The 18,121-nt window shown below is 39.3% G+C and overlaps 1 protein-coding gene across 1 annotated transcript in view; it reads left to right on the top strand.

The window, feature by feature from the left end:
- PTCHD1 (patched domain containing 1) overlaps positions 1-17,832 on the top strand; it is a 52,616-nt gene extending 34,784 nt beyond the window's left edge. The window contains exon 3 of the mRNA XM_090062285.1: positions 611-17,832. Coding sequence (XP_089918411.1) covers positions 611-2,265 — 1,655 coding nt within the window. The 3' untranslated portion in view covers positions 2,266-17,832. The remainder of the gene's footprint in view (positions 1-610) is intronic.
- Positions 17,833-18,121: the final 289 nt, after the last annotated feature.

Here is an 18,121-nt window from a genome sequence, read left to right as displayed (position 1 = left end):
TATTTGTTCTGTGACTGAACAGAGAATTTCAGTTTCCAGGTCTTTCAGTTCAGCATCTTTCATGAGCACTGCATCTGTTTTAAGAGATGAATAAATAGAATACAGTATTTTAGGTGTTGCTAAGTTAAATGGAGCTGCATTTACTTTTACAAACTGCAGCAAGAATAGATACTTTGCATACAGAAAAATAATGCAAGGGAGGCCATCAGTTGCCAGCACAGGCTCTTCTAGCTCCTGATCACTAGACAGATCCCAGCATCTTTAACAACAATAAAAAACATTTGGCGTGTCTTCCAGCATATGCACTCTGGGATACTGAAATCAGTGGTTTAAAAAAACCCACAAATATTCTATTTATTTACCAGCAAACCAGGGCTGCTGATAAAGACACTTAGATTTCCAAACTATCTTTTTCATAATGAATATAGTTCTGTTACTTACAAAACCTTAATATCATTCTTTTTTTCAGGACCTTTGCCACATTAATGAATCTACTTTTATTTCCTGTGAGCCTGTTAGCATGTCCATGTTGAAATTTTATTCCATGTTGGCTTGTCCTCCTTGACTGAGAGATAAATACCTTAAACACTTGCTTTGTTCTCTATTCTAGGTCATGGGTTATATGGGACTTTTGAAATGTTATCCTCCTGGAGGAAAACCAGAGAAGACCAACATGTTAAAGAGAGAACTGCAGCTGTGTTTGCAGACTCCATGCTCTCCTTTTCTCTCACCACTGCCATGTACCTGGTCACTTTTGGAATAGGTGCCAGTCCCTTCACTAACATTGAAGCAGCCAGGATTTTCTGCTGCAATTCCTGTATTGCAATTTTCTTCAACTACCTCTATGTACTCTCCTTTTATGGTTCCAGCCTGGTGTTTACTGGCTACATAGAAAACAACTACCAGCATAGTATCTTCTGCAGAAAGGTACCAAAGCCAGAGGTATTGCAAGAGAAGCCTGCGTGGTATAGGTTTCTTCTGACTGCCAAATTCAGTGAGGACACAACAGATTCAGAGGAAACAAACACTTACGAAAGTCATCTATTGGTATGTTTCCTAAAACGCTATTACTGTGACTGGATAACAAACACTTATGTCAAGCCTTTTGTAGTTCTCTTTTACCTTGTTTATATTTCCTTTGCCTTAATGGGCTACCTGCAGGTCAATGAAGGGTCAGACCTTAGTAACATTGTAGCAACTGCAACTCGAACCATTGAGTATACTACTGCCCAGCAAAAGTATTTCAGTAACTACAGCCCAGTCATTGGGTTTTATATCTATGAGTCAATAGAATACTGGAACACAAGTGTTCAAGAGGACGTGCTGGAGTATACCAAGGGGTTTGTGAGAATATCCTGGTTTGAGAGCTACTTAAATTATCTTAGGAAACTCAACATATCTACTGGATTGCCCAAAAAGAATTTTACTGATATGTTGAGGAACTCTTTCCTGAAAGCCCCCCAGTTTGCCCATTTTTCAGAGGATATCATCTTTTCCAAGAAATATAATAATGAAGTGGATGTAGTGGCTTCCAGAATGTTCTTGGTGGCCAAGACGATGGAAACCAAGAGAGAAGAACTTTATGATCTCCTGGAAACCTTGAGGAAGCTCTCTCTCACCTCCAAGGTGAAATTCATCGTTTTCAATCCATCATTTGTGTACATGGATCGTTATGCCTCCTCAGTGGGAGCCCCCTTACAAAACTCCTGCATCAGTGCTTTATTTCTGCTCTTCTTCTCCGCATTCCTGGTGGCAGACTCTCTGATCAATGTCTGGCTCACTCTAGCTGTTGCCTCAGTCGAATTTGGAGTTATAGGTTTTATGACCTTGTGGAAAGTGGAACTGGATTGTATTTCTGTGTTGTGCTTAATTTATGGAATTAATTATACAATTGACAACTGTGCTCCACTGTTATCAACTTTTGTCCTGGGCAAAGATTTCACAAGAACTAAATGGGTAAAAAATGCCCTTGAAGTTCACGGGGTAGCTATTTTACAGAGCTACCTCTGTTATATTGTTGGTCTGATTCCTCTTGCAGCTGTGCCTTCAAATCTGACCCGTACACTGTTCAGGTGCTTGTTTTTAATAGCATTAGTTACCTTCTTTCACTGCTTTGCCATTTTACCTGTGATACTGACTTTTGTGCCACCATCCAAGAAAAAAAGGAAAGAGAAGAAGAATCCTGAAAATCGTGAGGAAATAGAGTGTGTTGAAATGGTGGATATGGATAGTACCCGAGTGGTTGACCAAATTACAACAGTCTAACTTGTTTATTGCTTTTTCACACTAGGTCTTATTGTCAGAAAAATAATTCATATTGATTAAATATTAGGTTTTTATTAGTTTTTATTGCCCCTAAACTGAAACCAAGAATATCCAAAATGGTGGGAGAAAGAAAAAAAAGGAAATTGTCCCTGGATTGGTCTCTGCAACAGCAGCATTGTAAACGAGAAAATTTCTTTGCAAACCATGCAAAGAGTGTGAATTTTAGTCACTTGAGATAAGATTCAATAAGGAAGATAGGTTGCTAAACACAGTATGTTGCCTTGTCTATACTGGAGATACTGCTATTATTGTTGCTGAGTTCAATCAAATTGAAAGGTCAACTGTCAAGGCTGAAGTAGCGTTAAGTGTTCATCCAGATGTAAAGGCTTTATAAACTTTCTGCACAGCAATAACTCAAGTTAGTGAGTCAGCTCCTGTAGGTCTTAACCATCACATTTCTGTTCTTTTATTCCTCCCCCCACCTCCCTCCCCCCGCCGTATACATTTATGCAGGTTTGCATTACACATAGCAAAGGGGACAAGGAAAGAAGACTGTACATAACCAAATACTTTCAAAAACAAATTTGCATTACAAATCACTTTTTCCTCTAAAAATATTTATTTTAAAAAGTAATTAATTTCCTAGAACAATTTTAAACCAATTCATGGTTTTGTAGCTATTCCTTTTTCTAGAAAAAACAAAATAATAAAAAAACTCAGTGACTCCAATACTCTAAAAAATTCAAAATTCTATTTTATTAATGTCTTGCTACTAATTTAACAAGGAATCTGCTTTACCAATTGTAGTTTTTGTTAGCATTGAACTAATATATGCCAGTAGATCAAATAGCAGATAAAAGATGGTGTAACTGAATATTTCAGCACCAAAATCCATTAAACAAACCTCAATTACCTGATGTCATCATGGAAAAGTGAATGTTAGGGCTTCTTTAGTAAGAACCTATTTCAGGCCATTCACTAGAAATTAAGTAATAGTTTTATGTAATCCATGATTTAATCCCTCAAGATGTGTAGAATACCTGTAAAGCAATACACCTTGCTTTTATGGGCTCTTGCAAGAGACCTTAGAGTATGTCCATATGAGAAGCTTCAGGTTTCTCTATCTTCTAAAACAGCCTGTATCAAAAGGGGACTATTGAAAACATCACATTTAAAATATGTATGCACACATATGCATGCACGCACACACATACTTTGAATCTTTTTGGAGTATTATGTTCTAAATCAAGTTAGCATATGTGATGTGGAGTAATGCAGATAAAGAAGTAGCTCTCCTCTGGGCCCTTAAGAAACACAGGGCACAGTGGGAGGTATTATATCAAATGAGAACCCCTACTGGGAACATTAACCAATTGAGTAGGTTTTACTGAAAGCATTCGAACTAAAACTGGTAAATGAAAAATCAGTTACATGGAGGTAAATTCTGTGTCAGGTGTTCTAGTGAAAATACAGAGATTGCATCTTGATGCCCTTTAAAATTTACCCCAAGGGATAAACTATTACAGAGCTTTTTTACCTGGCACAATAGTCATCTAAATTGTGGTCTGTGGAATTCTAATTGATGTTATAGGTGCCATGTAGCTTGGATTGTTTTGAGTCTTTTAGCATCAGGAGACTGCATGTGTTGCTCTATGATGACTGTTGGTGTTGTAACAAATCAGTGGTTTGCTTGCTGATCTTTAGCACTCATTCAGAGTGATGCCTGCAAGAACTATGTGAAATCCTCAAATTCTACTTTGTGGATTTTAATTTTCAAACAAAAGGTATTTTTCCTTAGCACCATGTATCATACATTTTCCCTTTTCCATATATCATACATTTTTCCCCATTTTCCCCTTCATACTAGCAAAACAGATGTTTGGAGCACAGCTGACAACATTTTATACCCTTGAGCACCCTTTTTTGTACTCAGAAGCCAAATGAAGTCCATTTCTAATAGGCCATTTGCTTGAGCAAAGTGGATTTGTATATAGTAGCAACTAAAATATGGCATTATCATTCTTGCCAGATAGACAGGCAGTCTCAGGGACAGCCTCAGGCTTCAAGACAAATGAATCTAAGGATGAATGAAAAGGTACTTTGGAGAATATCCTCTTCAAGGACATAGATTTTATTTGCCTTTCTGTTGATTTTCTTTGGGCTCAGATTTTGGGCTATATTTTCTACCCATATTGGGCACAAGGGACTTTCATGAACATACACCAGTGATTCTCAGCCAGGCTGCCAGGGCACCCTGGGGTGCTGCCAGATCTTTTGAAGGGTGCTGTGATGCGTGAGGAGATAAGTGAGGTGACAGGCAGATAAACTAAGCAGATAAGTGTTGTACCTGCCTGGGCAATCACCCATCCCCATTGCCAGACCCCTCTGCAAGGACTCAAGCACTGTAATCTATAAATTAGTTTTTAAAATTGTGTGCCTCAATTCACAAAAGATATGGAGGGATGCTTCAAGTCCACTGAGGGGTACCTCCAGTCCAATGAGGTTGAGAACCACTGACATAGGCAAACAGCTTTGTTTTGGTGAAATGTCTAGACTTTCCATGCAATTATATCCCTCCAAGTTCCACTTTTTCTCAAGAATGTTAAACACAGGCCGCACCTCCATGAGTTGTTACTGAACAGTCATTTTGTACTTGCATACCCAAGTACTAAATGATTGCACAGTAACTGCACAGTAATGTCTCCACATGGCTTCCTGGTAACGCTGACTGTGCAGTAGCATGCACAAGCTACTGTGCAGTAAGCATCTCATGTAGACACAGCCACAATGTTGTTTTTTGCAAGCTGAACTTAGGGAGGCATTTGAAAGGTCTGTTGTTTCATATCTAGTTTTGAGCTGGACTCAGGTAACTCCTTTAATTAGTTCCCAAATACCTCTTTATATTAGATTTTATGTGGCAGCCATTATGTAGTCCAAAAAACCAATGTTCTACCTTTTCAACAGGCAAACAGAATAGCTCCTAAACTTCATCAAATTCCATAGTTAATAAATCAATTGATAGTTGAACACTACATTATAAACCTCTTTACATTTAATTTAAATACACAGCTCAGAGTGTCTCTAAGTACTGGCCAGGGACAAGATGGGTATCAAAGCTTGTAACTTTATAAATCTCTTATTAAATCAAAACAGAGTGAGGCCTTCTAACAATCTCCAATATAGAAGGCAAAATGAAAGGAAACCTCCCCTATTGTCTTAATATTTGTTGGAGAGAAAGTCTTGAGGCAAAGTGGTATCTTTCCCTCAATCCCATGGAAGCCTTTCTTTCTATACAAGGTCTGTGTAACTGGGTTTTGGGAGTATGCAGGTTGTTGGCTTAGCCATGGTGTGGCAAAGACTGGAAGCAGTAGGGCAGGGCTACTTTCTGCAGCATTCTTCCCTCAGAAAAATACACAAGAATTTTCCCACACACCATAATCCTCAACCTCCCATTCTCAATCTTCAGGAATAGGTTTTTATTATGTACATTCAGGGAAGTAACATGATTACTTAGCTAGATATATTGCCTTCAAAATGCCTAAGGAACACCTTGGGCTTCCAAGCATGTTTCAAGATCCACCAGGTCCCCATATTGCGTTTTAGTTAGGAGGGCCATACCTACCCTAGAACACCTTCTCCTACCCTAGACCACCTTCCCCCAACATGAGGTGCACAGCCTCAAGGTCTTAGATTATTATGCATAACTTCAGCCTCCCTTTCTCTTGGATCTTCCCTCTGTAGAATCTTCCTTCTGCATGCAGTAGGCCAAAGTTAGGCATATCCACAACAAATACCAATTAAAATGTGCAAATAATACAGGTTCTTCTGTTAGGCCAAAGCAGTGGCAATGTGTAGGGGGTGCACGGGGGTGAGAGCACTGGGGCACTCCCTGACTGGCCGTGTTTGCAGCTTACGCAACAGGCGGGGGGCAGGCGGGAGCACAAGTGTCCTGCCCCTGCAAGCGCTGGCAAGAGAGTAGAGCGCCATGGCACTCCCAGAACCGGCCACAGCCACTTCTGGAAGTGGCCGCAGCGATCGGCCACAGTGATTGGCTATCACATGACTGGCTGTGGAGGGACCCCCCCCACCCCGGTCAGTAAGATCAGCTGAGAGGGGACCCTCCTCAGCCACTGACTGGTCCCAGGGGGTGGTGGGGTATATGCCCCCCCTAACTAAAGCAGCACCTGTTGCCCATGGGCCAAAGTTAACCATACACAAGATATTATCCCTATTAACAGCCTACTTTAGGGAAAAATCACACAATGAGCACTTACCACACTGTGGTTTCTTCTGCAATACAGAAGATTGCTTTATTTGTATGTATAAGTTCAGTCAGTAACACAGGATTAGACACTGTCAGGAACTGACTAAAAGTTAACTGAGAGAATTTTATCTGAGGATAAGAATATATTACACAGGCTTTTTATTTTAAACAAGGCCAAATATGATTACTGTTCCATTAGACCAGTGGCTCCCAACTTCGGGTCGTGACCCAAATCAGGGTCACAGTGCGGTCCTCCCCTTGCTCCACCCCTCCCACCTGCAGGACTCTCCCAGCGCACGGTCCATGCGGCTTTCACTGCCACTGCCTCCCCTGATCCCAGCCTGGCCCAGGGTCTGCTGACACCGCCAGGCATAAGTGACTTGGCAGCAGGGGCAGGGGTCGTGACCCAGATTTAGGGTCGCAGCAAAAAAAGGTTGGGAGCCACTGCATTAAACCATAAATCACTTACAAACAATAATATTTTCATACAATATTGTTCAGAGCATTTTTTACTAATGGATAAGCATATAAAATAAAAGAAAGACCCTAAATGTATACAACCATCAAGTTCATCTGAGTCTTTTATTTTTCAACATCATTCCCATAGGTAGAGTACTGTTTCACTTTGCAAGTATTCCATTCTGGGGGAAAAAATAAAAGGGAGAAAACTGGAATATCTAGAATAATTTCACAGTAAGCATAGGCTAGCCACGCCAGAATTTTCTGTCCAAAACTTTAACTGAGAATGTTCTAGTTAGATTAAAATTAGAGCTGTGAAAACCTGTCTGGCAAGGAGAAGGGGCTCCATTTCCAAATGCAAACAAGCTCAGCATGGTCAAGCTTTTCAAGCCTAAAAGGAAAGCAGCACTAACATGGTGCGGTGTTATTTCGAAATGTCCCAGAATTCACTTCACCCTTCCTAAGCCAGAGCTGAATTCAAAATCGATGTAGCAGTGGCAAGTTGCAAACAGCAGAGAGTATTTTCAAGCAAGCTTCTGGACTTACTCCGGATTGGGCAGCTGCAAAATCCCTCCTCCCCCCACAACCATTTTGGTTTCTTTCATTAAAAAAGAAGAGAAGAAAAACAGATAAAAAAGGGATGTTACAGCTTGTCAAAGTCCAGAGTACTAAGCAGGATAGTGCAACAATGGCAAACTCCTTCAGAGGAAAAATTGTAGGTTTTCCTAGTTTCCTAATATTACCAAATCACCAGTTTTCCTGACTGCTAAATAAATTGTTTTTTGGATAACTGTATACCAAACTAACATATAAATACACACACTTTATTATTTATCCTAATACTTGTGGGCCAAATTGCCTGATAGAAAAATTCTTGTAAACTGATTCTACTTCACGGGGAACTGGGAACCGGTAGAGGAGGGTACATATCAAGAGTTCAGGCTTCCTATGCCCCATGGAAGCCATTTTAATGTGGACAACAGTTTGGAGGTAGTGCTGGACAACTCCAGGGAAAGTGTGGAATGTGTTCAATGGATTAGTGACTTTGGGAATCCACTTTATCACAGAGCATATTGCTATAGCATACTGAAACAGGTCCAGCTCAGCCCCAGCCCAACAGAGCACTTGGTTGCACATCACTTTAAACACATTAGTAATCCCATTCACTTAAAACTATTTGTACATTTAAGTTACACAAATGCCTATATGCTTTTTGCTGAGTCAGAGCCCACCAGTACCAACAGCCCCCATAGACAAACTCTCCCATTTATTTTTTTTAAATCTTTAAATAGAGAGTGCTTTCCTATTCAAATAATTTCTATAAACTAATTCAATACTTTACTCAGTCAGTATCAAATGGCACTGCTCCTGTGTGGTTTTTTTCCCTTTTGTTTTTATAAATACTGTACTTAAATTGGGTATGCTTCTAAACTTATCAGTCACTGTATTTGTAAATTAGAAACAGCACCTATTCATTGCAGTTCCAGTTCTGCAGACTGTCTACCCAGTAGGTCTTTGATGAATGTTTGACTAACGGCATCAACTGGAAATTAACAGCTAATCCATCTGCCATAGATTACATATGGGCCCAAAGTCACACCACTCACACAGATGAACCCTTTTCTCCCTGAGACTTTGACTGGAATGGGGGTTGCATTTATAGATTCTTAGATATGAGCCTTCAGTTCAAATTATGACAGCAGAAGTGCAAGGATAAACTCCTGTCCTGCCCTGGCTGCTCTGAAAAGACCGGCCTAACAGGGGATGCAGAGAAGTTCTACCAATTTGCAAGAACTTAGGTGAAAGTTTTGGCCCACATATGTATTTTTATGGGTATACCCCTTATTCAGCAGTGGCCCCTGTACAGCAGCTACCCAGAAAATAAGAGCGCAATAACATTGCTTCACAGGCATCATATGTGGCCATTTCAACAAATGCACTTCTTAGACTAGAGTTAGTTTCTTATCATTTGCATGCTAAAATGCTCACCTCTTTGTTTGGGGAGGGGGGAAAATCGATCATGATTCTAGACCCTGTTTTGAATTTTCCTGTTCCAAGATATTCAAAGGCCCTAAACCAAGTGCAAATTAAATGGCTTGCAAGATTTCAGATGATTTTTAAATACATTTTTGCACTAATTTAGGAAAAATGACATATTATTTTACAAATCTCAATGTGTAGGGGATGTCTAAAATAAAACACCTCTCTCTCTCTCTCGCTCTCTCTCGCTCTCTCTCTCTCTGTCTTCTTTCTCTGCTCCCAGGCTGCAACAGAATCCCATTTCATACTGTAGTTAAGAAACCAGTTGCTTTGGCAAAACCTTAATGTCAGCATGCAATATGAATAACAAGAATGCAGGAGGGTATTCTGTGACGAGTCCCCACATCAGGCTGAAGAGAGGGACATATGGAGGGGCTACTGCCCCAACTTCAAGGCTATGGTGGCCTTAACAAATGGGCAATGCATACAAACTGCATCACGACTGGTTTAATGTGCCTCATAATGAGCCCTCCAAGCACATAGCTCAGCAATAGCATTGGGAACAGATTTTCTCCTCATAAATGATCTCATGCATACCTGGACAATAGAACAAACTCATTCTGCAGCAAGCCAGTCCCTCCATCTTCATATAATTTGCCCTCTGAATGTAAACAAGCATGTTATTCCTGCTCCCTAGCTATTTCCAGCAACAGCATTTCAGCAGCGCTTAACCAGTTATTTAAAAATAAAAATCCGTAGATAGTTGCAACTGGTTTGAGAGGCTTAGTGGCTCAAAATCCAGGGTTGTTTTAGCTACCCAAGCAATGGGACCACCATTATTGTTGGAACTATGGCTCCTAAAACCTTCTTTAACAACAGCTTAGTATCCATCAACATGATGGCATTCTCTGCAGCCCCAAAAGATGTATCCTTCTTGCTACTGGGCAAAACTAAGGACATTGGGGCAGGTCCCTGTCCAGGCATATCTGCAGCCTTTCTGTGCCTAACTTTCTTCCAGCAGAAGTGTTCCATCCCACCCGCTCAGCCTCCATAGGCTGGGCACTGATTAACAGTGTCATTTTAAATATACTTCTGGCCAGAATTTAAGGAAGGTCAGTTCCTTTTTAGGCACCTAAATGAAGGTGTTATTGGAGCTGCTGCTTGTCAAGCTCTTTTTAAATTCTGTCCAAAATGGCCCTAGTCACCGTCCTCCTTTTCTATTTGTTGAGTTCCACCCATTCATTATTTTTAAGCCAGAAGTCAACCTTTCTCAGTGCTTTTGCTGTGCTGACTGACACTTCTTCAGGCCCATTTGGGCTGTCTGCTTCAGTGCAGAAGTAAACCATTACACTGAGTGATAAGTGTGCTAGCAGCAGTTGCTCTGTCACACCTGGCTGCAGCAATCAGATAAAAATCAGTCTGCTCAAAAGAGCAAGTGAGCCAGACACAAGCCCAAGTCACTATGAGCTGTAGCAAGCCTGGGAGCTGCAAAGTATTGCTTTTGCCCAAGTGTTACTCTCTGAAGCTCTCAGTCACCTTAATTTAATGGTGTTTGTGAGTCTGGAAGTCAAATGACTAAGGTAGATTGATCAATTGCACTTATTGTTTCTACTCCAGTCCCTTTCAGTCATTCTTTATCAAATTGTCCAAAGACCAAGATTTTCATGCATCAATAGCAGAAACAGAAATCAAAAATATTGATTTTCTGATAACTAAATTATTGCAAGTGATGGCATGTCTAAATGTCTTTCAAGAATCCAAGGAACAAAATGTCTGTACAGTACTAAGGTGCACTCCCAGCCAACTTGACCAAGCTTGTGAGACTAATTCTCCATACATGTAAGCAACTTAAAATATCTCCTTTATGCCTTTGCTTCTGAAAAAAAGAAATCCCTGCCCACAGGCATACCTTATGGCACAGGCAGATAGGATGTGATTTGTTAATTAGTGGAGCATAGAGTTGTACACCACAAAGGTACACAGAAATGGCATTCTGGCATTCCATATGCAATTCTTGTGCTAGGGTATGCAAATGAAATCCTTTTGGCTACAAATTTCCACAGTTGGTTGCTAGTATATTTACCTGATTTGCACTCATAAATTCAGCATCAACAGCTTATGCAAGTGCAAACATGTGCACGTGCTAACACTTGCACTTACTACTTAAGAATTTTTTTTGCACAGTACTGACTGCAAAGACATGGGGGGCTGGTCATACAAATATTAAAATTTGCTGATGTTAGAGAACCACAAATGTCTGTTTGTAGAAAATCTGGGAGATAAGATACTGCACGCAGAAAGGTAGAAGTTGTGCCAAGGTATAGGTTAAAAGAACATTAACAGTTACATAGCTAAGAGCTTGACACTGGTCATACCCCATGTATATACAACATACCATACTGTAAGTTAGGGGTGGCCAACCTGCAACACATATGCCACAAGTCATATGGCCAGCCTCTGCATGTGGCACATGGCAGATTGGGGACGGGGCAGGCAACACAGTGGCAGATAGGGCAAGGGGACGAAAGGAAAGCAGCAGATCAAAAGGGAGCACAGAACAGAGCAGCAAGCAGAAAGGCAGATCAGTCAGGGAAAGAGGAGCAGAGAGGCACTCTGGGAGGGTACAGGGCTTAATTTATAGCACACATGCCAAAAAGGTCAGTGCCCACTACTATAAATTAAATGCAAAAACATTCCATCAGTACTGTCTTTGGCTATGTTCATTCCCTTTTACGGTTTCACTTTTTGTGAACTTTCATGTATTTAAGCCAAACAGCCACAAATGCTTCCAGAAAGTTTGAGTGAGTTTTCATAAGACAAAATTTTAAATTTGCGCGCGCACACACACACGCACACACACACACACACACACACACACACACACACACCACCTCTGTGCCAGAAGCATTTGACTACTGCCCAGCCAGTCAACAGAAACAATGTGCTATGATGATTTATCTGGCCTATCACAAAAGAACAATATAACTTAAATGGCAAATATCACATATTTACAGAGAACTGGTGAAAAACCAATCTACAGACCAAATGCAGTATCCTCAAATATAGTTACTATATGAAAGCAATTTGTTATTACAATAAAAAGAGTTTATATCGCTGGATAAATTATGTATTGATAAATATATAACCAATTAACTAATAAACACAAACACTTAGTATGCACATATCCATGTGCATCTGCACACAGAGTACAGTATTAAATGTTAAATATATTTCATCCCATATTCCCAACTTAATTCATACCCATAATAATAAGAGGCAAAAAAAAGCCAGTCTGACAACACAGCACTGAGTGTTAGTAGGGAAATCTGCTTTTGTGGCATTAAAAATAGTGATGAATTTGCAAAGGGGAAGCAACAGGGAAGCTATTAAGGCATTTAGGGAAAGAGAACCTGGCTGCACATCCAGAATTGTTAAGGAAGAAAAAATATGTAGTGGTTACTGTGTCATAGGAATGAGACAAAAACAGTGTAAAATTTGTTGAGTAGGAAAGAGAACGGAGGCCTTGGTGAATATAGGGAAGAGAACTCAAGTGTGTGTATGTGTGTGTGCGCACACATGTGCATGTGTATATGTATGTGTATGTGTAAGATTTGCAGCTGAACATCTGTTAAGAATACCTAGCAAAACTTATGCAAGGTCAAATAAAAAGTACCCAGATTTTGATAGATGGGTTATAATTCCATCTCTTAGTATTACAACAAAAGGGAACCATCATTCAGGATCTAAACCTAGATCAAGTATTAATTCTGGAGAACACAATGCAAAACACCTTTGTTAGTACTTAAAGCATCATTTTGATCATTAATCACTGACCAAATATTCCCCTTCAAAATATCAGCAAACTGATCTAGTAAAAAAAAATTATTACCTGTCTTTTAAAAGTCCCCGCTTGCTGGGATTCATACATTTGAACAACAGATCCTTTTTCTTTTTTGAAAAAAGCTACATCTTTCCTGTCAAATGCTTGTGTGCTTGGATGAGGGTGGTTTCTCTGTTTTTTAAAGATATGATAAATCATTTTTCCTGACCAAAGTGAGCCCCTTAGATACATTACCCATTTCAGGAAGTGAAAACTCATTCCAGTTGTCTTAATATGACTCATAAGTCAAGATCATCTGCAATTGAATATCTCTTTTTCTTCTCTCAATGTGTTATTTATTTGATCAGGCTGTAAATCGCCCCAGCATAGCCTAGTTGCAGGGCTACATAATTCAACATATCATACCTTTAGCTTTGAGAGGTAGGGCGCTGCTGAATTTTTCACTCTGGCTGCCTCCTAATCTCAATACGGTTTCTGTTTATTAACCCCGTTGCTCAGCACTATATCTTCTGATAGTTTAACATGGTCTTATTAGGAAAGTACTTACTGCAGCTATCACAGAAAAATCAAAGTCACTGCTACTTCAACACCTCTGGTGACGCTTTGGATTATAGAACTGATAGCTGGTTTTGAAATTTTGTCCTAGCGCAAAACCATCTAAAGTTCTTTTTAAAATCAGATGAAAAAGGGATACTGTTTTTATATCACAAGTGTATGGAGGATTTCACTGTTGGATAAACAGAGGTGATTGGGAAGAGAGACACACTCTTATGGATGAAGAGCCATTGAGTCCTATATAAACAAGAAAGGCAATTGTGAGATACTTCTTTTGATCCTACATACTTAAGAATTTCTGTTTATTTTTCTTCATGCAGGAAAATGGACAAAGAAAGTATGGTGCTATTGATATTATTGCTTTTGTAAGAGATTTCAGAATTGCAAAAAGGACTAGTTAAGCTGCTAGAATATATCTGTCTTCCTGGTGAATCTCTCACAAGCTAAGATGCTCAATTTAGCACAATGGATGAAATAAGAAAATTAGGGAGAAGTGTTGCATGGAAAGATGTAATAAACTCACATTTGAAATAGGTATCTAGCAGGAAAGGAAAGTGAAGTAAACATGAAAAGGGAAATTGGGAAAGAAATACCTAGATTCATTTTAAAGACTGTAAAAGAGTTTGATTTAAAAATCATGTATAGACAAACAGGAGCATATACTCACAGCCCCTGAAGAAATCTTCAAGTGGTCTGTTCCATTAGCTTGCTGAATACAGGATAAGAATTTTATATTTTATTGATTTGTGCAGCCTGTGCCAAGGAGACAGAGAAATGTGAAAAATAACCAGGACAATACTGAAATATATAACTCTGGACAAGATCTGTTCCCTCGGTTGTGTATCTAAGTGGGCGCAGATACCTAAATGGATCCTATTTTATCCTGTTCAAGTCCCTGAGAGTCCATTAAGGCATCTTCTTTGTGAACACATCATGATTTGCCCTTTAAGAGTTAATCCCAAAAAAAGCAGCAAGGAGAAGGAGGAGGACCAACCACCTTCTGCATCGTCTGTTTTTCCAGAATGTGAACAGGGTGGAATAGAATTGGAGTTAGGGTGGAATAGAATTGGAGTTAGGCCTGAAGCTCACTTATGCACCTACTGATGGAAGAGAATTGGTCCTTCGTCTGTAACAAATAAAGCTAAAGTGGGAAAATGTACAAGTAAATATATTTAAAATAAAAAAGCAAGTCCTACATCTAACTCAGTGCATCTCCACTATTACCATAGTTCGGAATATTTACACATGGTGAAAATTTGGCCCATAACATTCTAAAACTCATTTCCTCCTCTATTTCTTTGTCAAGGGTCAAATTAAGGGGTATTAATTCCCCTGCCCTGCAAGAGGTAGAACAGACTGTTTGGGCCAGACAACAGTCCTTTCAAGGACTTGGCTGATGCCATTAGATGATTCAAGGAGAAACCACCTATATCCAGGTCCTCACAGCCACAAGTCTGTAGTTAATCTTTTATTGAAAAGGAAACTATTTTTAAAAGTGCTCTTAATATATATATATATATAGATATAGATATAGATATAGATATAGATATAGATATATATAGGTATCTATATATATACCTAACAATATATATATTGTTACGAAACTATATATATATATATGTGTGTGTGTGTGTATATATATATATATATATATGAAAACTGACTGACAATTTTCTTAAGTTTTACAATCTTTTATATAAAACACGAACACAAGTAGTGCAGCTGTACTGGATGCCTTCACTTCTCTAGCATTCGATGACCCTTTAGCTTCTTGCCTAACAGCCCACCCTAGTTCCATGCAAGAGGTTTTTCCCCAGGTATTTGATGAAATAAGTTGTATTCATGAATAAGAAAGGTTTTTTTTCTGCATGTAGTTAGAGTATTTGTGCCACAAGCACATATCCATCAGCTTTACACACACATACACACACACACACACACTGGACTTGTTCATTCATCTGGAAATAAGTTGGCAGCAGCAGGCAGAGAATAGGAGCCTCAAAAAGCAAATATTAAAAACAAGTCCAGATTTGAAAAATTACTTCTCATTTTAGATGCTTGTATCTAGTGTCTCCCTTCACATACCTATGGCCCCATTTTCAAAGATGCCAAACATTCACAACTCCATTTATAGCCACTAAGTACTGCAGGCAGAGGTGTACCAGGGCAGGGCCAAGCCCTGGGCAGCGCTGGCTGCAGCAGTGCCAATGGCAGTGGCATGACCAGCCGCTGCTACAGTGGCAGCTATTTTTGTGACCCCTTGTTTTCCTCTAAAGACAGTGCTGCCCCAGTCACTCCCCTCCCCACCTCAGTCATGCTACTAACAACAGTCTTATAGGTCTTCCAAAAAATCATCATGCCATGACAAAGTTGAGTACAACTACTTCTGTGAAAACATTTTCCACCCAATAGAAAAAATAAATGAAAAGAAAATGGCTTTCTTTCAAATTTTCAGCAGAAAAAATGATTTTTTTCATAAAAGAAATTAAAACAGATGGGGGGGTCTTCATTTTTTCTGATGAAGAAATAACATAAGATCTGAGGAGTCTGACACTTCCTATAAAAAGAAGCACATAGTGAATCATTTTGTTGGAAATCCAATTTTCTATTAAAAAAAAAAAACTGCGAAGGGAAAAAAGTGGCCAATACTACCGAGTGCCACAAACTTGAAACGCATAGAAGCAGTGGAAATTGCTTTGGCCAAAACATCTTATAAACACCCAGGAGTGATGAGTCCATAACATAAAAGGTGTGTCAGTGTTTCAGCCCTGTCCATGGAGCACGTTGATTGTGTTGTGCACAGAGATCAAGGCACCTGGGGATCAGTGTCTGGAGATAATTGTCCTAAGTAACAAGCTCTAAAGTGGAATCTAGTACTGTGGTAAGAAGGATAGATATCAGGCTGGTTTCAAAATGCTGCTGAAAGGAAGCAAAGCCATCAACCCCAAATCTATCATGAGGGGGGTAATGGGCAGAGGCAAAAGGAAAACAGCAGTACCTGTCAGGAAAGAAATGGCCCACAGCAAAAGCAATTACTTGGTGTGAATGTGGCAAGAGACTTGAAAGTAATCTCCTAAATACCCAATAAATCTGGTTTATAGCTTCCTCTATCCCTCCGTAAGGAAGGAATCTAGCTATTTTAAATCTGGACTGTACCATATGTTATGAAACTCTTCTTGTGCAAAAAAGGACAGGGAAAAATGTTAAGAATTTTAAATGCTCTTATAGCTATTTACTTCCTGCTACATCTCTTTCACTAAACTGACCCAAAATATGCACATTCTCTCTCACAAACTCTTATACGCTTGCTTTCAAACTTGTCTACTTTAGATACCACTTCTTTTTATGAGACCATACAAATCATCAAACACATGAACCATACCTAGGTGACCAATCACTGGTGCCAAATCACAAATGGCAAAAACTGATTGCTGAAGAAGCACCTGCTCGAAACAGTTATTAAACATCCCATAGGTTCCCCATTTGTTCAACAAATAACTTAAGTGAATAATGAAGAAGGATGAACAGGTCTGTAAAAGTTAGAATCTATTTGTGCAGAAGTTTTTTTTAACAAAACAGGCAAAATGCAATGAATAGACTTTTCAAAACAAATTGTTTCACAAGCTTTAATCGTAACGATAAAGTATCTCTATTCAGGTCCCCCTAAAAAGGATTATGCCCAGATGCATTGAATACAAATTCTAAGTAAAACACAGCAGCAACATATGACTGAAGTGTGTCTGTAGAGCCTTGGCAGTTGACCTTCCTGGCTGAGAATAATGAGCATTTTGGAGAACCAGTATATGGCTGATCATATTTTTATACCCACAAAAATGTGCTCCAACTCTTTAAGAGTGCCAAAAGTAGATATCAGCCACACAAGGCTTGCCCATTAACATGCTTCCAGTGAGCATGAAAAAACAGAACAGGTAGCTGAGAAGTGAAAAAAAAAATCATGATATCTCTTAACTTTAAATTTCTTTAGAGATTTTTTTTTTAAACTGATACTGAGGGGACAAAAAACACATAGAAATAACAAGTTTTCAAAGCCTAACATTTAGTTTTCTACTGTTTTTTCATTACAGTTAAGTTCTTCCAGCCCCCTTTTTTTTTGCTGTCAGTCGTCTCCTAGAAAATTCCCAGACTTGAGCCATTCTGGCTCAATAGCTCCCCTAACACACTTTTGCAATTGTAAGCACTCAGGGGTTCCACTAAAAGGGTAGCTGGATGCAGCTTCAGGACTAATTGTATCCTACAAGTTATAGAATTATGCACCAACAGCTAAAAGGACACAATTACAAGTTGAACTATTGTGACACACACTGTGTAATGTCATACAATCAAATGCAATGTTTAGTAAACATAAACCTCTTTGTCATTTTGTATTTATTTATACAGGTTTAAAAAATAAAGCACACATTTAAAAATATCATGACTGTACCGTATCTCTGTAGCAGTGTGCAGTAGCTGACAGGCTGAAGGGTGAAATGAAAATGATCTTGGGAAAAACTGAATCACTATTATATTGCATTTAAAGTGCAAACAGAATGCATTTATTCAGCACTCTTTCACAGCCTTCAGTGGGGTGATTACAACTTATGGGGCGCGTCTACATGTTGTCCTACGGCAACATAGCGATCACATGTGTCTACACGTGATTGCCAACTACAGTGCCATAGCAGCGCGTCACACAGTAGCCACCCATACTGCACCATGATTTAGTACTTCCAAAACTACTACCTTCACTCACTCATCTC

This window comes from Crocodylus siamensis, chromosome 1 (assembly GCF_052110815.1).
Source record: "Crocodylus siamensis isolate JL-2025a chromosome 1, ASM5211081v1, whole genome shotgun sequence".
NCBI classification, from domain to species: domain Eukaryota; kingdom Metazoa; phylum Chordata; order Crocodylia; family Crocodylidae; genus Crocodylus; species Crocodylus siamensis.
The sequence above is the reverse complement of the archived record's forward strand: the minus strand, read 5'-3'. Positions and strand labels throughout refer to the sequence as shown.